Consider the following 13,639-nt stretch of genomic DNA (forward strand, 5'->3'; position numbering starts at 1 on the left):
ATGGAAGGAACCCTAATGAAGCTTCCCTGTAATGCTGGGGAAACGAGTTTACCTTTCCATTTGAGCTGTAACACTGAGACCAATGATAATGGTACTGATCTGATTTCTTCCATTTACTTCATTCTTCAGCGCCGCCACCTCCTCATCTCCCCCATCTCCCCTCCTCCCCCGCCATCTCATTTTTAATCACAAATTGAAGTACTCTGAAGACCGTTCCTTTATTCAGAAGGGCAGAACAAACAGATAAATAAGTCTTTACTGCTGTTAAGAGAGTTTTAAGTAAAATTGTCAATGTACACTTTCTATTTTAAATGGCGTTTCTCTCTGACATACTCAGAATTCTTTATTTTCCTTTGGGGGCAACTGAGAATTTGCAAGTCCAGATACTAGTATTATCTTTCCAGAAGGGTTGGTGGCATCCTCAGAGTTCCAAAGTAAGTACAATAGTGTGGTAGAAATGGGATGAAAACCTTTAATTCATTGCACCTATATGGTATCATATGTAGACAAAGGTTAAATATCCAACCTTAAGGTTGATGAAACTTCTAAGTCCCTACAACAAATAGCATTTGCTATTAATTCTAAGGAGAAAGGGGAAAAAAGAAAATGCTGCTTTTTTCAAGGATCTTAAAAGTTATTTTCTTCGCTACAATGCCTTGGACTTTTAATTTCATCTACTGTAGTTGCGAGACCTAATAATATATATTGTGATTTGTGACTTTAATAGCTCACGCCAGGCACAGTAATTCAGGTGTGGAAAGTGGAGGACTATACTCAGGAACAAAGTAAAGTTACAGAAGCTGGCTTCCCTGTGATCCTTTCTGCTCCTTGGTACTTAGACTGGATCAGTTATGGACAAGACTGGAAAAAATACTATGCCGTGGACCCTCTTAGTTTTGAGGGTAAGTGAAGCAACCATCGTTACTTGATTTGTTAGGTTTTTTTCCCTACCCTCCCTCCAGGGAATCCTTACCTAGGTAGCATCTACCAACTATCCTCCCTTTTATGTTTGACCCTTGATTTTGTTTGTGTGTACTTAAACAGATCAACTACAATATGAAAGAAACCACATTCTTCCCTAAATGAAAGAACTTCAAAGTAGATTCCCTTAGATTTTGCTCTCCATTTTCACTGATAAGACTTGTTATCACTATGCATTTAAAGATGCCTGACTGCATTAACCTTGTATCTCCTACTCTGAGCTGCCTCTCCAATGCAAGACACCTAAGCAGGGATCCCGTCCTGTTCAGTGGCTTCCAGGTTCTGAGGAGGAGGCATCCTTGGGGGTGGGCATGTCTGAGTGGTGGGGCTTCAGACTCTCAAACCCCCTTCATTAAAAACAGTTCTACTTTGTCCATTTTTGTACACCAGACTTTAATATAAAATTTCCTTTGAGGAATAGTATTTTGCTCTTTAAGAGTTTCAAAACTGTAGGTCTATTAGGAATTGACATAACTGTTTCTCTAAAAATCTCTAAAAAGCATTTTCTGAGAATCAAAAAGTCATAATTACTATAGATAGTCTCTTTAATAATAAAATGGTATCTTTACTACCAGACTGCCTAACTACTACATTAGTTAACATATGCTAACAAATACTGTGTGAACCATGGGGTCAGCCATGGCAATAAAGTTGGCCACCTTTTTTTGTGCCACAGCCATGAACATCTCCCAAGGTCCTGATTAACAGGAGAGAAATGCTGCCCTAAGATAACAATAGAAATCAGCATTGCCTCTGTATATAGGCCTCAAGTTGCAACTACCTAACTTACATCAATGATTTTAATCTAGGTTCTCAGGAACAGAAAAAACTTGTCATTGGTGGAGAAGCTTGTCTATGGGGAGAGTATGTGGATGCAACTAACCTTACTCCAAGATTATGGTATGGAATTTAAGTGATAACATTTGAATTAAGGTGCCTGAGTTTTCCTTCTGTACCCAAGTTGGAAACCACTAGGAACTTCCCCAAGCATGTGGTTTGCTTATTTAAGAAAATAGAAAAGTACATTGGGGCACATGTGGTTTAAATTTTAGGCCTCGAGCAAGTGCTGTTGGTGAGAGACTCTGGAGTCACAAAGACGTCAGAGGCCTAGAGGATGCCTACAGGAGACTAACAGTTCACCGCTGCAGAATGCTCAGGTAAGACAGGTTTATTTTTCAAAAATGTATGTCACCTAAGAGGCTGTGATTTAATTAGGAGGAATTGGGAACTATTTCCAGTACCTATAAGGAGAAGATATGCTTGGACTTTAAACTGTTTTATTAAATTTTGCTGTAACTTAGAACTCCACTATGAATCTCTTTTTTCAATAATTAGTGGTATGGTTTAATGATTCTGATTTGAGCTGTTAAGTTCCTTAAAAGTTCCTTAAGATGGAGATGAGTTATATCAATCTAAAACATCTTTTGTTTGTACTTTACCTGTCGTACAGACGAGGAATAGCTGCAGAACCTGTCTTTACTGGATATTGTGACGAGGACAGAATGTAAAAATGAACTGAAACAAAAGAAAAATAGGGGAAAATGCCCACAGTCATCTGTACCACGATCAGCTTGATTTTAAAAATCATGTTTTTGAATAAAATCTTTTTATTGATTGAACCTCCATCTTACTTATACGTTATACATAGAAGACTGACATCTTTCCTGTGAGCGCAGCTTAAAATCAGCCAACCAAAAACCTCGTGATATCTATCACTCAGTATATTCCAAAAGACTGAATCTTGACTACCGACAGTAATAGATACACAATACAATTCAGGTGCATTAACCTTCAACATCAAAGCACATTTCTCATTCTATAAAATAGAATGGGCAGCACCAAGTGCCACTGTTTCACGTTCTACCTTTTCAGTTGTTCTTACGGAAAATGAAGTAGGTAGGTACTCCTGAGTTTCTCTCCAAGGACTTAGGACGAGCCACTTCTCTGGCTGAGCAGTGTACTTTGGTCTTGAGGATTCATGGCTTGATAATTAGACAGCTCTAAGGCAAAGGTAGCTGAGCCTGATGTTAACGTTCGAAGCACAGTTGAATAACCCTAATTAAAATAATTTTAAGTCAGTTATCTCTGCAAAGTTAAGCCTCAAGTCTCTTCCTGCAGAACCTTTGACCATTATCAGGAAAAATTTGGTAAGTATTGTGGATGACAGAAAACCAGTAGTGTGGGTATGCTTCAGAAGTATTCCTTGGTCCCAAATGGTAAAAAAGGCTCTGCTGGCACTCAGGTGCCTGTCCTAGCAGGAGAGGCTGGTGGGGAGGAGAATGAAACTTGCCTCAAAGCCGGCAACAGAAGTAAGATAAGTGCTTGGGATGGAAAAATGGTCATTCAGGCTGGTGGCTGGTGACACATTTTGGTACAGCACACCTCAACCTCTGTAGAGGAGTGGAAAGGGATACCCCTCCGCCCCCATGCTGCCATAATCCCCTGGATTTCTCCAGCAATTTACGTAAAGTATGTGTACATTTAGTCACAAAGTACCTACCATAATTTCTGCTAAGGGAACAAATCCAATAACAACTTTGTTGTCCTGACGAGTCTGGATTTCCTGAATGTTCCCTCTTCTTTGTGCTAGATCTGCTAGGACAGGACTGAGGTAATCTCTAGTCACTGTAACCTCAAGATTCATCAGGGGCTCCAAAATTTGCTTATCAGCTTTCTTCAGAGCCTAAAGAAATGAAAGAACATTAACTCCTCTTCCTTAAACTGCAGAGCAAATTTCTGTTATGAAGGGAAGACTCATAAAAATTTAAATACTGTTCATAATCTTAGCCTAGAGCCTCTAGCAAAGAGACATAAGCCTGCTTTAACACTCTATAAGAAGTCCAAAATTTCAATATTTGCTTGTACATGCATGACAGTAGCATGTCCGAGACCTCTTGTATGGTGTGTTGCAAGGGAATGCTTGGCAAAATCTCATTATGTAGAGTACCTGTGAACATGTGCCCAGAGACAGAGGGAAACAAAATGGTTTTCCCCCTTCAAAGACTTATTTCTTCATATTTAAACCTCTTCTTTTGTTTTTGATACCTATAGTTATAGTCCATGCTACAAGTCAAGGCAAGCAGGAGGGAAATAAAGGAGAGAGCTAAAAACACAGTAAGTAAGTTAGTAGAAACACATTCTCTTCTATTTGAAACAGACTGAAATCTAAAATTCTGAACAGATAACAAAGGCCAAGAAGAATAAGCACGTGGAAAGGAAAGAGCACGGAAACTATAAAAAGCTAAAACAGCATAGGGCAAATAGGAAGTGGACGAAAGCAGAGGTATAAAGACTTACTGGGGTCCCCTAGTCAGACGCTGTCTTTAGAGCATCATTCCATCAGGCCAATTGCTAAACGAATTTTGGAGGGCGTTTGCGAGCACCCTAACTATTGATGGGTTTGATTTTAAAAGCTAACTCACTTACTTCTCCAGCCTGCCAGAGTTAAAAAATAACAATTTCCTATAAATTCTAAGCCTTTGTTTGGTTGTCAGGTGGGATGAGCAGTGTGCTTTGGTCTTTATTACAACTTCCTCAGTTGTAATAAACTTAGACTTAGCAGCGGAAACCAGATAGAAGAGCCAGGGCTCTGGAATGTACCCCTCACCTTTATTTGGCTATGGCTGGTCCTCTCTCTGCTCACCTGCCACCACTCACTTAGGACCAGGCAGTATCTTCGCCTATATTGTCAAGTAATGCTCTTCTGTCCCCGATACCTCACCACCTCCTCCCTCCCCCCCACCCCTGCCTCCCCTACTTTCACGATCATGAAAAATGGCCAGCAGTATATTCTCTTTATCACAGAAATTTCAAAAAACATAGCACACATATAGAGTAAAAACATCATCTCAGTTCTTCACAGCAGATTAAGCCTTTAAAATCACTATCAACCGAAACAACTCAACTATAGAAAAAGTAATAGTCTTTGAATGAAAACATTACTAAAAAATAATGAGTCAACAGCAAACAACTAAATATATCCTCTGTATTTTTGCAATTCTTACCAAAAGCTTTGTGCCACTTCACGCAATGTCTTTTAGAACAACATAATGGAGTGGGAAAAGGTTAAAAATTAAAGAGAAAAAAATGCTACAACTAAGGAAAGGACTGAGTTCTATGTAACTGAACAGGAAGTACTGTGCTTGTGGGTCTGTCCTTAGTCCTCTTTTCTTTTCACAGCCTTTTCCCTGGCAACACTGCCTAGTTACAGAGCATCAAGAACAGCTTCTACGTAGCTTCCTCAAAAATTCTAAACTTTATCCAAGCCATGGTCTGAGTGCTCCAGCCTTGTACTCCACTGGTCTGCTCTGGGATAGTGTCTAAATATCTTATAGCAACCCAATATGCCCCAAACGGAACTCATCATTTTCTTTTCCAAACACTCCTGTCTGCTTTTTCCTCTTTCTGTTGATGGCATCACTACTCTTCAGTTCACCAGGACACGCATCTTTGATTTCCCTTTTTCCACAAGTAAGCTGTAAGATTTCCACTCCTGTTGCTGGTATCCTGGTTCAGACCTAGTCCATTCCCTGTCCTAGACTCTTTTCCCTACTCCAGTCCCTTCTGTATTCTAAGGATTATACTCTCTTCAAAAACTTTAAATTATTCACCACTGTTCTCAAAACAAATCTCAAACTTCTAGATGTAGTTTTTAAAGGTTTCTCTAAAGCCTGGCCCTGCCTTCTTTAATCTCCCCTTGTCTGGAATGCTGCCCACTGTGCCCAAATCTTCCAAAACACCACAGCTCAACAATTAATGAAACCATGTACAAGCCCCTGTTGTGTTTTGAAATAAAATGCTGACTCAAGAGTTAATGATTGGGAAATGTGAAGATGCAGAAACAAAGAACAGCTGTTGGGCTAGGGAACTGGTAACAATTTAGACTGTAATGCTGCCACATGGCAGAATCACCGAACTCCCAGTTCCCTGAAAGATACAAAGGCCTGCCACACATTCCTAAGTTGTTTGTACAGGAAGCAGACCCCTGCCAGAGGAAAACTGCTGACCACAAGCACACAGACCCTAGACTGGTTGAAACCAGAAGGCTGATTGATGATGCTTGAAACTTCACCTTGATGCCAACCAATCCCAGAATTGTCCACGAGCTGATCACACCCCTGCTCCTTGAACACTATAAAACTCCTCATAACCCCTCCAGGGTGGATCACACAGTCTTGAGGGCGTTAGCCCTCTGTGGCCCCCTTTGCCTGGCAAAGCAATAAAAGCTACTCTCTTCTACTTCACCCAAAACCCTGTCTCCGCGTTTCTGTTCGGCACCGGTGAAGAGGCTGAGTTTCGGCAACATAAACTTCTTTCCAAGAACCCTGCCCCAATTCCCCACGTCTCAGCTTTCATGGATCTCAGTCCATTCTATCTAATATTCTGGCTATTTGGCTATTTATTTCCCTTCTAAATCATAAGCTCCTTTAGGTCAAGAAAAATGTATGCATCCTATTTGTGCCCCTCTCAGTGCCTGGTGCACTATAAGCACACCACCAGTGGCTCAATAAATATATGAAGCGTCATTGACTTCTCATAGCAGAGAGAAGGAGCTTCCCCACTAGATGAAGTTTAACAAGGGCCACAGTATTTCCATTAGTAGTATTTAAAGTAATGAATTAAAAGGTTAAGTGTAAGCCCCATAAAGTTAATTCTTGTTCTCTACTATGATCTTGTCCATATACTGGGGCTTGGGGTTAATTTAGAAACGTATCATCTTTCAGGTTACCATTATTTCAAAACTAAAACCAATATCAGGAAAAACTAAGAATTACTGGAAGGTAAATGTTCTCAACAATTTAATCATGACCACTTTACAGGTAATATTTCTAACTATATGCTTAGGCAAACAATATTTAAACAATTTTATTTTTGAAAGTGTAGTGTTTTTTCTTTTTAATCAAAAACTTTTTGTTTTCAAAAACTTTTTAAGAAGTATGAATTTGAACTTATCTGAAGGAGCCATTAAAGTTCAGCCTTCCTAAGTCAGGGGCTTAGGGTATTTAACTTTATAATTATGGATTCAAATAAGACTACAGAAAATCAGGTCTCAACCACAGTCCAAAACATTAGAAAATGATTATAAAGGCAAGCGTTTTAATGCAAAATCAGTCACCAACAAAACTATAGTATTCCCATACTGAGAAGAATGCATGGAATCAGCATTCAGCACACTAAGGCCCTTGGGGGTTCATCCAGCTCTGGTAGATTACTGGGGCAAGGCACTCAAGGACATATCCCCAGGTAAACACAGAAGACCAGACTGCTTTATGCTCTGAGAAGGAAAAATGCTTATTTGATCTGTTATTCAACAGGACTTATCTGATTTCAGTGATCCTTGATTAATCTTATTAGAACAAACATGAACTCCAACATTGGAACCAATATTAGACCTTCAATGTCCTTTAGATTATAATCCATTTCGGGCCAAGCTGACCCCAGATATGTCTTTTACTCAAATCTACCAAGCTTGCCTCTTATGGCTGTGTATCTGGGATGGGGAAAGCAGAGACACCACTTAAAAAAACTTGCCTCTTTGCCAAAATCAGAGGATATTTAATAACTATCTGTGTCAAACAGTAATTTCTTAGATCCTCTTTTGAATAAAACCCTGATGATTAAGAAATCAAAGATTCTCCATGGTAAAAACTCTTGACTATAAGGCTCAGGATACAAAGACACAAGGTCAGGCACTGCGAGCACAGCTGTCTGTGGACTAGTGGTTTACTACTGTCCAGAGAGTCACCTTAAAGCAAAAAGGATTAGGACACTTCTATACCTTTTGTAGGCATCTTGAGACACAGGCAGAAATCATAGCTGTGGAGGTACCGGGATGAATTACCAATGAATGTAAAGTAATTGCTACATCTTGAACTGGGGATCCAAGCAATGGTCCTAGGTAAGGGGGAAAAGATTTTATTAGGACTCAGTATTACAGTGAGGGGTAAATGAAATGTGTAAAGAGATAGGCAGAGAACTTCTAGTTTCCAGTTCTGCATGTAAAGGAGCTTTGAAGTCATCACTTTGTTGTAAATAATAAGTAAAAAGCAACAATTCTTATTGAATTGGTAAGAGATGGGAGGACAAAGGGCAAACCACTGTCCCCAAGACTGGGGAGACAGGTGAGTGCGGGCAGTCACACCTGATCTGTAATTGATGAACTGCTTGAGGCTCGGTGTGGCCAAGTCAGAGTTAAAAACTCCAGGGGGGCCCAGTCTTGGGGATGGAGAGGGGCATAATTCTGTGAGCTCAAGCAGGTTCTCACAGTAAATATCAGAGATTCAGGGGGAGGGGAAAAGAATCCATTCTGAAATACTCCAAGGCACTCTATTCTTAACAAGGCCTGCCCTCACGGGAAACTAGTTAATTAGAGCAAAATCAGAGACTAACGGACTTGAGGGAAGTACCCAATCCAGTCTACTCTAGCCATCCTGTCCCACCTAAGGGGGGTGAAAAAAACTGAGAAACACTTGTGCAGCTCTGAGTCCAAAGGTACAGGCTGACTAGAAGACAGACCTAATCTTGGGACTACAGATGCTTCCCCTCCCCTTTACCTCACCACCACATTACTAAAGGCCGGTTTATAGCAGTCCCTTACCCAGTACCTCACTTCTGGCTATCAAGAAAAAATTATGGGATGAATTGGGAGATTGGGATTGACATATATGCACTAATATGTATAAAACATAACTAATAAGAACCTGCTATATAAAAAATAAAAGAAAAAAAACTTATAAGGCATATTGAAAGGCAAAAAGCACAATTTGAATTTGAATACAGAGAGCAAGCATCAGAACCAGATGTGGCAGGGACACTGAATGATCAGACTAAGAATATAAACAACTATGACTAATATGCTAAGGGCTTAAATAGGTAAAGTAAAGGGCATGCAAGAACAGATGGGCATGACAGCAGAGAGACAGAAGTCCTAAGAAAGAACCAAAAAGAAATGCTTCAGATGAAAAACACTGTAACAGAAAGGAAGAAGCCCACTGATGGTCTTAGATGGGACACAGCTGAGCAAACAGTCTGAGTTAGAAAATATATCAGTAGAAACCTCCAAAACTGAAAAGCAAAGTGAACAAAAGACTGGAAAAAAAAAAAACAACAATATCCAAGGCTGTGGGACAACTATAAAGGTATGACATATGCGTGATGGGAAGAGATAGGGAGAAAACACCATCAAAGTTAGAAGAGAAGAATGAAACAATTTCTAATATCAGGAGGGATTAAATCGTTGAGTGTGATACTAATGCGTACTCTGATTGGAGTACCTTACCTTGGAGGCACGCACTGTGAAGGCCATTTTCAATGGCCTCTCGTGAGGCCTGAGAAAGGTCTTGGGCAACACTTGCTGCATACTCGATGACTGGCAGAAGAGATGATGTTTCCAGTGATTTTGCTTCCAGTTCTACAGTCACAAGATGCCGTCTGTCTCCTAAAGTTCTATCTAAGGTATCTGTAAACAAATCGAATATAGTACCTCAGAGATTTGTTCCAGAAAGATGTCAAGGTACCACAACTAGCAAAATTACAGTCAGCAAGTTCAAGGTCTCATGGAAGGTAAAGCGGAAGAAAATATCAACAATGACACTAAATACAGTATAAAAATGTCAGAGTAAACAGTTCTACCAAGAAAGCATCTGCTGGGACTTTCCTGGTTGTCCAGTGGTTAAGAATCCACCTTCCGATGCAGGGGATGCGTGTTCGATCCTTGGTCGGGGAACTAAGATCCCACATGTGTTGGGGCAACTAAACCCAAGCCCATGTGCTGCAACTACAGAGCCCACACACTCTGGAGCCCGCATGGCACAACAAAATATCCCGGCGTGCCGCAACTAAGACCAGATGCAGCAAAAAATAAATTAATTAAAAAAAAAAAAGGAAGCATCTGCTTCTGTGTTTACCAACATTAAAAACCTGCTCTGGGGCTTCCCTGGTGGCACAGTGGTTGAGAGTCTGCCTGCCGATGCAGGAGACATGGGTTCGTGTCCCGGTCCGGGAGGATCCCACATGCCACGGAGCGGCTGGGCCCATGAGCCATGGTCGCTGGGCCTGCGTATCCGGAGCCTGTGCTCCGCAACAGGAGAGGCCACAACAGTGAGAGGCCCGTGTACCGCCCAAAAAAAAAAAAAAAAAAAAACCCTGCTCTGAATCACCTATTAATATTGCTTTAGGACTTCCCTGGTGGTACAGTGGTTAAAAATCTGCCTGCCCACATATATACAATGGAATATTACTCAGCCATAAAAAGAAATGCAATTGAGTTATTTGTAGTGAGGTGGATGGACCTAGAGACTGTCATACAGAGTGAAGTAAGTCAGAAAGAGAAAAACAAATACCGTATGCTAACACATATATATGGAATCTAAAAAAAATAAAATGGTTCTGAAGAACCTAGGGGCAGGAGAGGAATAAAGACGCAGACATAGAGAATGGACTTGAGGACACGGGGAGGGGGAAGGGTAAGCTACGACGAAGTGAGAGAGTGTCATGGACTTATAAATACTACCAAATGTAAAACAGATAGCTAGTGGGAAAGCAGCGCATAGCACAGGGAGATTAGCTCAGTGCTTTGTGACCACCTAGAGGGTTGGGATAGGGAGAGTGGGAGGGAGATGCAAGAGGGAGGAGATATGGGGATATATGTATATGTATAGCTGATTCACTATGTTTTAAAGCAGAAACTAACATGCCATTGTAAAGCAATTATACTCCAATAAAGATGTTAAAAAAAAAGAATCCACCTGCCAACACGGGACACGGGTTCGATCCATAGTCTGGGAAGATCCTACATGCCGTGGAGCACTAAGCCTGTGTGCCACAACTACTGAGCCTGCGCTCTAGAGCCCGTGAGCCATAACTACTGAGCCCATGCTCCACAACTACTGAAGCCCTTGCATTCTAGGGCCCACGTGCCTCAACTACTGAGCCCATGTGCTGCAACTACTGAAGCCTGCATGCCTAGAGCCCGTGTTCCGCAACAAGAGAAGCCACTGCAATGAGAAGCCTGTGCACCACAATGAAGAGTAGCCCCTGCTAGCCACAACTAGAGAAAGCCCGCGTGCAGCAATGAAGACCTAGCACAGCCAAAAAATTTAAAAAAAAAACAAAAATTACTTCAGTGTTAGGGTGTGTTGAGGCAGGTGATCGCACAAATTTTGTTATGCAGATTACACTTTTAAACATTTCTTATGTGACTGATATTCTTCTAAATAAAAAATTTTTATTTAAAAGTAAGACAGTACAAACGGTTATCTAATGAAAATTAAAAGGCTTCACCCTGCCAACCAACAAACTTAAATTTCATACACTCTTCCAGCAATATTTTATGTATTGGGCTTGGCCAAAAAGTTCGTTTGGGTTTTTCCATAAGCTGGTATGGAAAAACCCAACGAACTTTTTTTTTTTTTTTTTAATATTTATTTGGTTGCACTGGGTCTTAGTTGTGGCAGGCAGGCTCCTTAGCTGCGGCTCACCGGTTCCTTAGTTGTGGCATGCAAACTCTTAGTTGTGGCATGCACGTGGGATCTAGCTCCCTGACCAGGGATCAAACCTGGGTCCCCTGCATTGGGAGTACAGAGTCTTATCCACTTGCACCACCAAGGAAGTTCCCCGAATGAACTTTTTGGCCAGCCCAACATTTAATGTTTATGACTCTTCCCCCAAAACTAGTTATCTATTTGTAAAAATGAAAATAGACTCCCTCATTAGCTAACAACCAATAGCTGTCAGTGAAACCGAGTGGGGCCCTGTGGGGCTCCGAGGCATGGAGGCCCTTTTGTCCCCCATTTCTTGAAGGCAAGACTCCAGCCTCCATGACTTTCCTTAGTTCCAAAGGGCAGATTCGAACAGTTGCTAATCAAGGGAGGAAGCAGCCAAGAAACCACCTTTGGCAAGATTAAAGGGACCAGAGAAGCTCCTCAAGATTAGGAGACCACCTGAAATGAGACGAAGGAAGTGAAAGCCCTGTGTACACCCTGATGTTGTCAGAGACCCCACCTTTGAACCACTGTTACAAAACCCTCATCAAATCCTCCCAGGTTGGGATACAGTTTTTCGAGGCAGGAGCCTGCTGTGTCCCCCTTTGCCTGGCAAAGTAATAAGGCTCTCCTTTTCTACTTCACCCAAAACTGTGTCTCTGAGATTTGACTTGGCACCAGTATACAGAGAAGTTGAGCTTTCGGCAACATCACCAATCTCCAAGATTTTACTAAGACAAAACTATGTTGTATTTATGTGAGTAACCATGGAACACAGTGACTCATGGCCCAAGTTCAAAACCAAGAACTAATTATGCTCTATAATTCCTCTTCATAATTCCTTTTATATTATGAAATATAAAACTAACTTTTATATTATGAAATATTTTATACTTAAAAATACATGCATAACCTAAAAACAAAATGAACATTCATAACCTAAAAACAAAATGAACATTCATGAAACCTAATACTACTAAAGAAACAGAACATTACCAGTAACCTAGAAGCCTTCTGAAGAAACAACCACTATCATGATGTTGTATTTAAACATTCATATGATTTTCTTTAGAGTTGTATCACAGACGCAGGTATCCCTAAACAATATAGTTTACTTCTGCTTTGTTCTGAATATGTTATTATACTGCATGTATTCAGCAACCTGCTTTTTTTGGTTCACATTTGTGCGTCATCTGGGCTGACACCTGGTGATGTAGTACATTCTTTTTCACTGTTATATAGTATTCTGCTATATGAACAGAGTACAATTTATCCACTATGTCCACAAATATTTGGATTTTTTTCACCTAAAGTTTTGTTTTATTACAATGCTATTATGAAGGTTCTTGTATCTGTCTCTCAATGTACATGTGTAAGATTTTCTCTAGGGCATATACCTACTAGTGGAACTGCTGAGTAGTAAGGTCTGCACATTGTCAACTTCATAAGAAAGTTGCCAAACTGTTTTCATAGTGGTTATATAATTTACACTCCCACCTGAAGTTTTTGTAAAACTTTCCATTGCAACTTTCCATAAAACATCTCACCAACACTTGGCATTGTCAGATTTGCATTCTTGCCAATTTTGTTGGTATAAAATGCCATCTTGTCCTTTTAACTTGCATGATCCTAATCATTACTGAGATTGAGAATCTTTTATGTTCACAGGCCTTTGGGGTATCCTCTTTTGTGAAACGTCTGTTCAATCTTTTTTGCTCACTTTTCTACTTGGTTGGTTATCATGTTTTTAGTGATCTTTTGAAGTTCTTTATATATATTCTGGATACTAACCTGTCAGTTTTATATGAGGCAAATATCTTCTCTCAGCTTTTGGCTTGTCTTTTTGCTTTCTTTATAGTATATTTGAATAAATTCTTAATTTCAATAATACCAACTTTAGTAATCTTTTAGTTCATAGTTTCAACCTTATCTGGTTAGTAAAACAATTCTATATTGTCTTCCAAAAATTCGAAGGTTTCCCTTTCATAAAGTTTTGGGTTTTTTTTTCTTTTTTGCATATATTAGCATTTATTCTCTTTATTCTTTTGTGCTCAAAGAGAGATTTCCAACTTTTCTTTCATATTTAGGCTTTTAAATTCACCTGGAATTGACTTTTGTATACAGTATGAGGTAGGAATCTAAATCTTTTTCCATATGAATAATTATCCCAGGCCCCT

General features: G+C 40.1%; 2 protein-coding genes across 6 annotated transcripts in view; one reads left to right on the forward strand and one right to left on the reverse strand.

Moving 5' to 3' along the window:
- Positions 1–2,600, forward strand: part of HEXB (hexosaminidase subunit beta) — a 42,664-nt gene extending 40,064 nt beyond the window's left edge. For all 3 annotated transcript variants that reach the window (XM_079916444.1, XM_079916445.1, XM_079916446.1), the window contains 4 exons: positions 728–902; positions 1,791–1,881; positions 2,034–2,138; positions 2,432–2,600. In XM_079916444.1, the coding sequence (XP_079772570.1) occupies positions 728–902; positions 1,791–1,881; positions 2,034–2,138; positions 2,432–2,489 (429 nt within the window). In that variant the 3' untranslated portion in view covers positions 2,490–2,600. The remainder of the gene's footprint in view (positions 1–727; positions 903–1,790; positions 1,882–2,033; positions 2,139–2,431) is intronic.
- Positions 2,601–2,744: 144 nt separating this feature from the next.
- The window catches only part of GFM2 (GTP dependent ribosome recycling factor mitochondrial 2), a 46,481-nt gene continuing 35,586 nt past the window's right edge, over positions 2,745–13,639 (reverse strand). For all 3 annotated transcript variants that reach the window (XM_079916433.1, XM_079916434.1, XM_079916435.1), the window contains 4 exons: positions 9,260–9,439; positions 7,760–7,875; positions 3,482–3,664; positions 2,745–3,036 (listed from right to left, as the gene is read on the reverse strand). In XM_079916433.1, the coding sequence (XP_079772559.1) occupies positions 2,908–3,036; positions 3,482–3,664; positions 7,760–7,875; positions 9,260–9,439 (608 nt within the window). In that variant the 3' untranslated portion in view covers positions 2,745–2,907. The remainder of the gene's footprint in view (positions 3,037–3,481; positions 3,665–7,759; positions 7,876–9,259; positions 9,440–13,639) is intronic.

The sequence above is a fragment of the Stenella coeruleoalba genome (assembly GCF_951394435.1).
Source record: "Stenella coeruleoalba genome assembly, chromosome: 3".
Classification (NCBI taxonomy): Eukaryota; Metazoa; Chordata; class Mammalia; order Artiodactyla; family Delphinidae; genus Stenella; species Stenella coeruleoalba.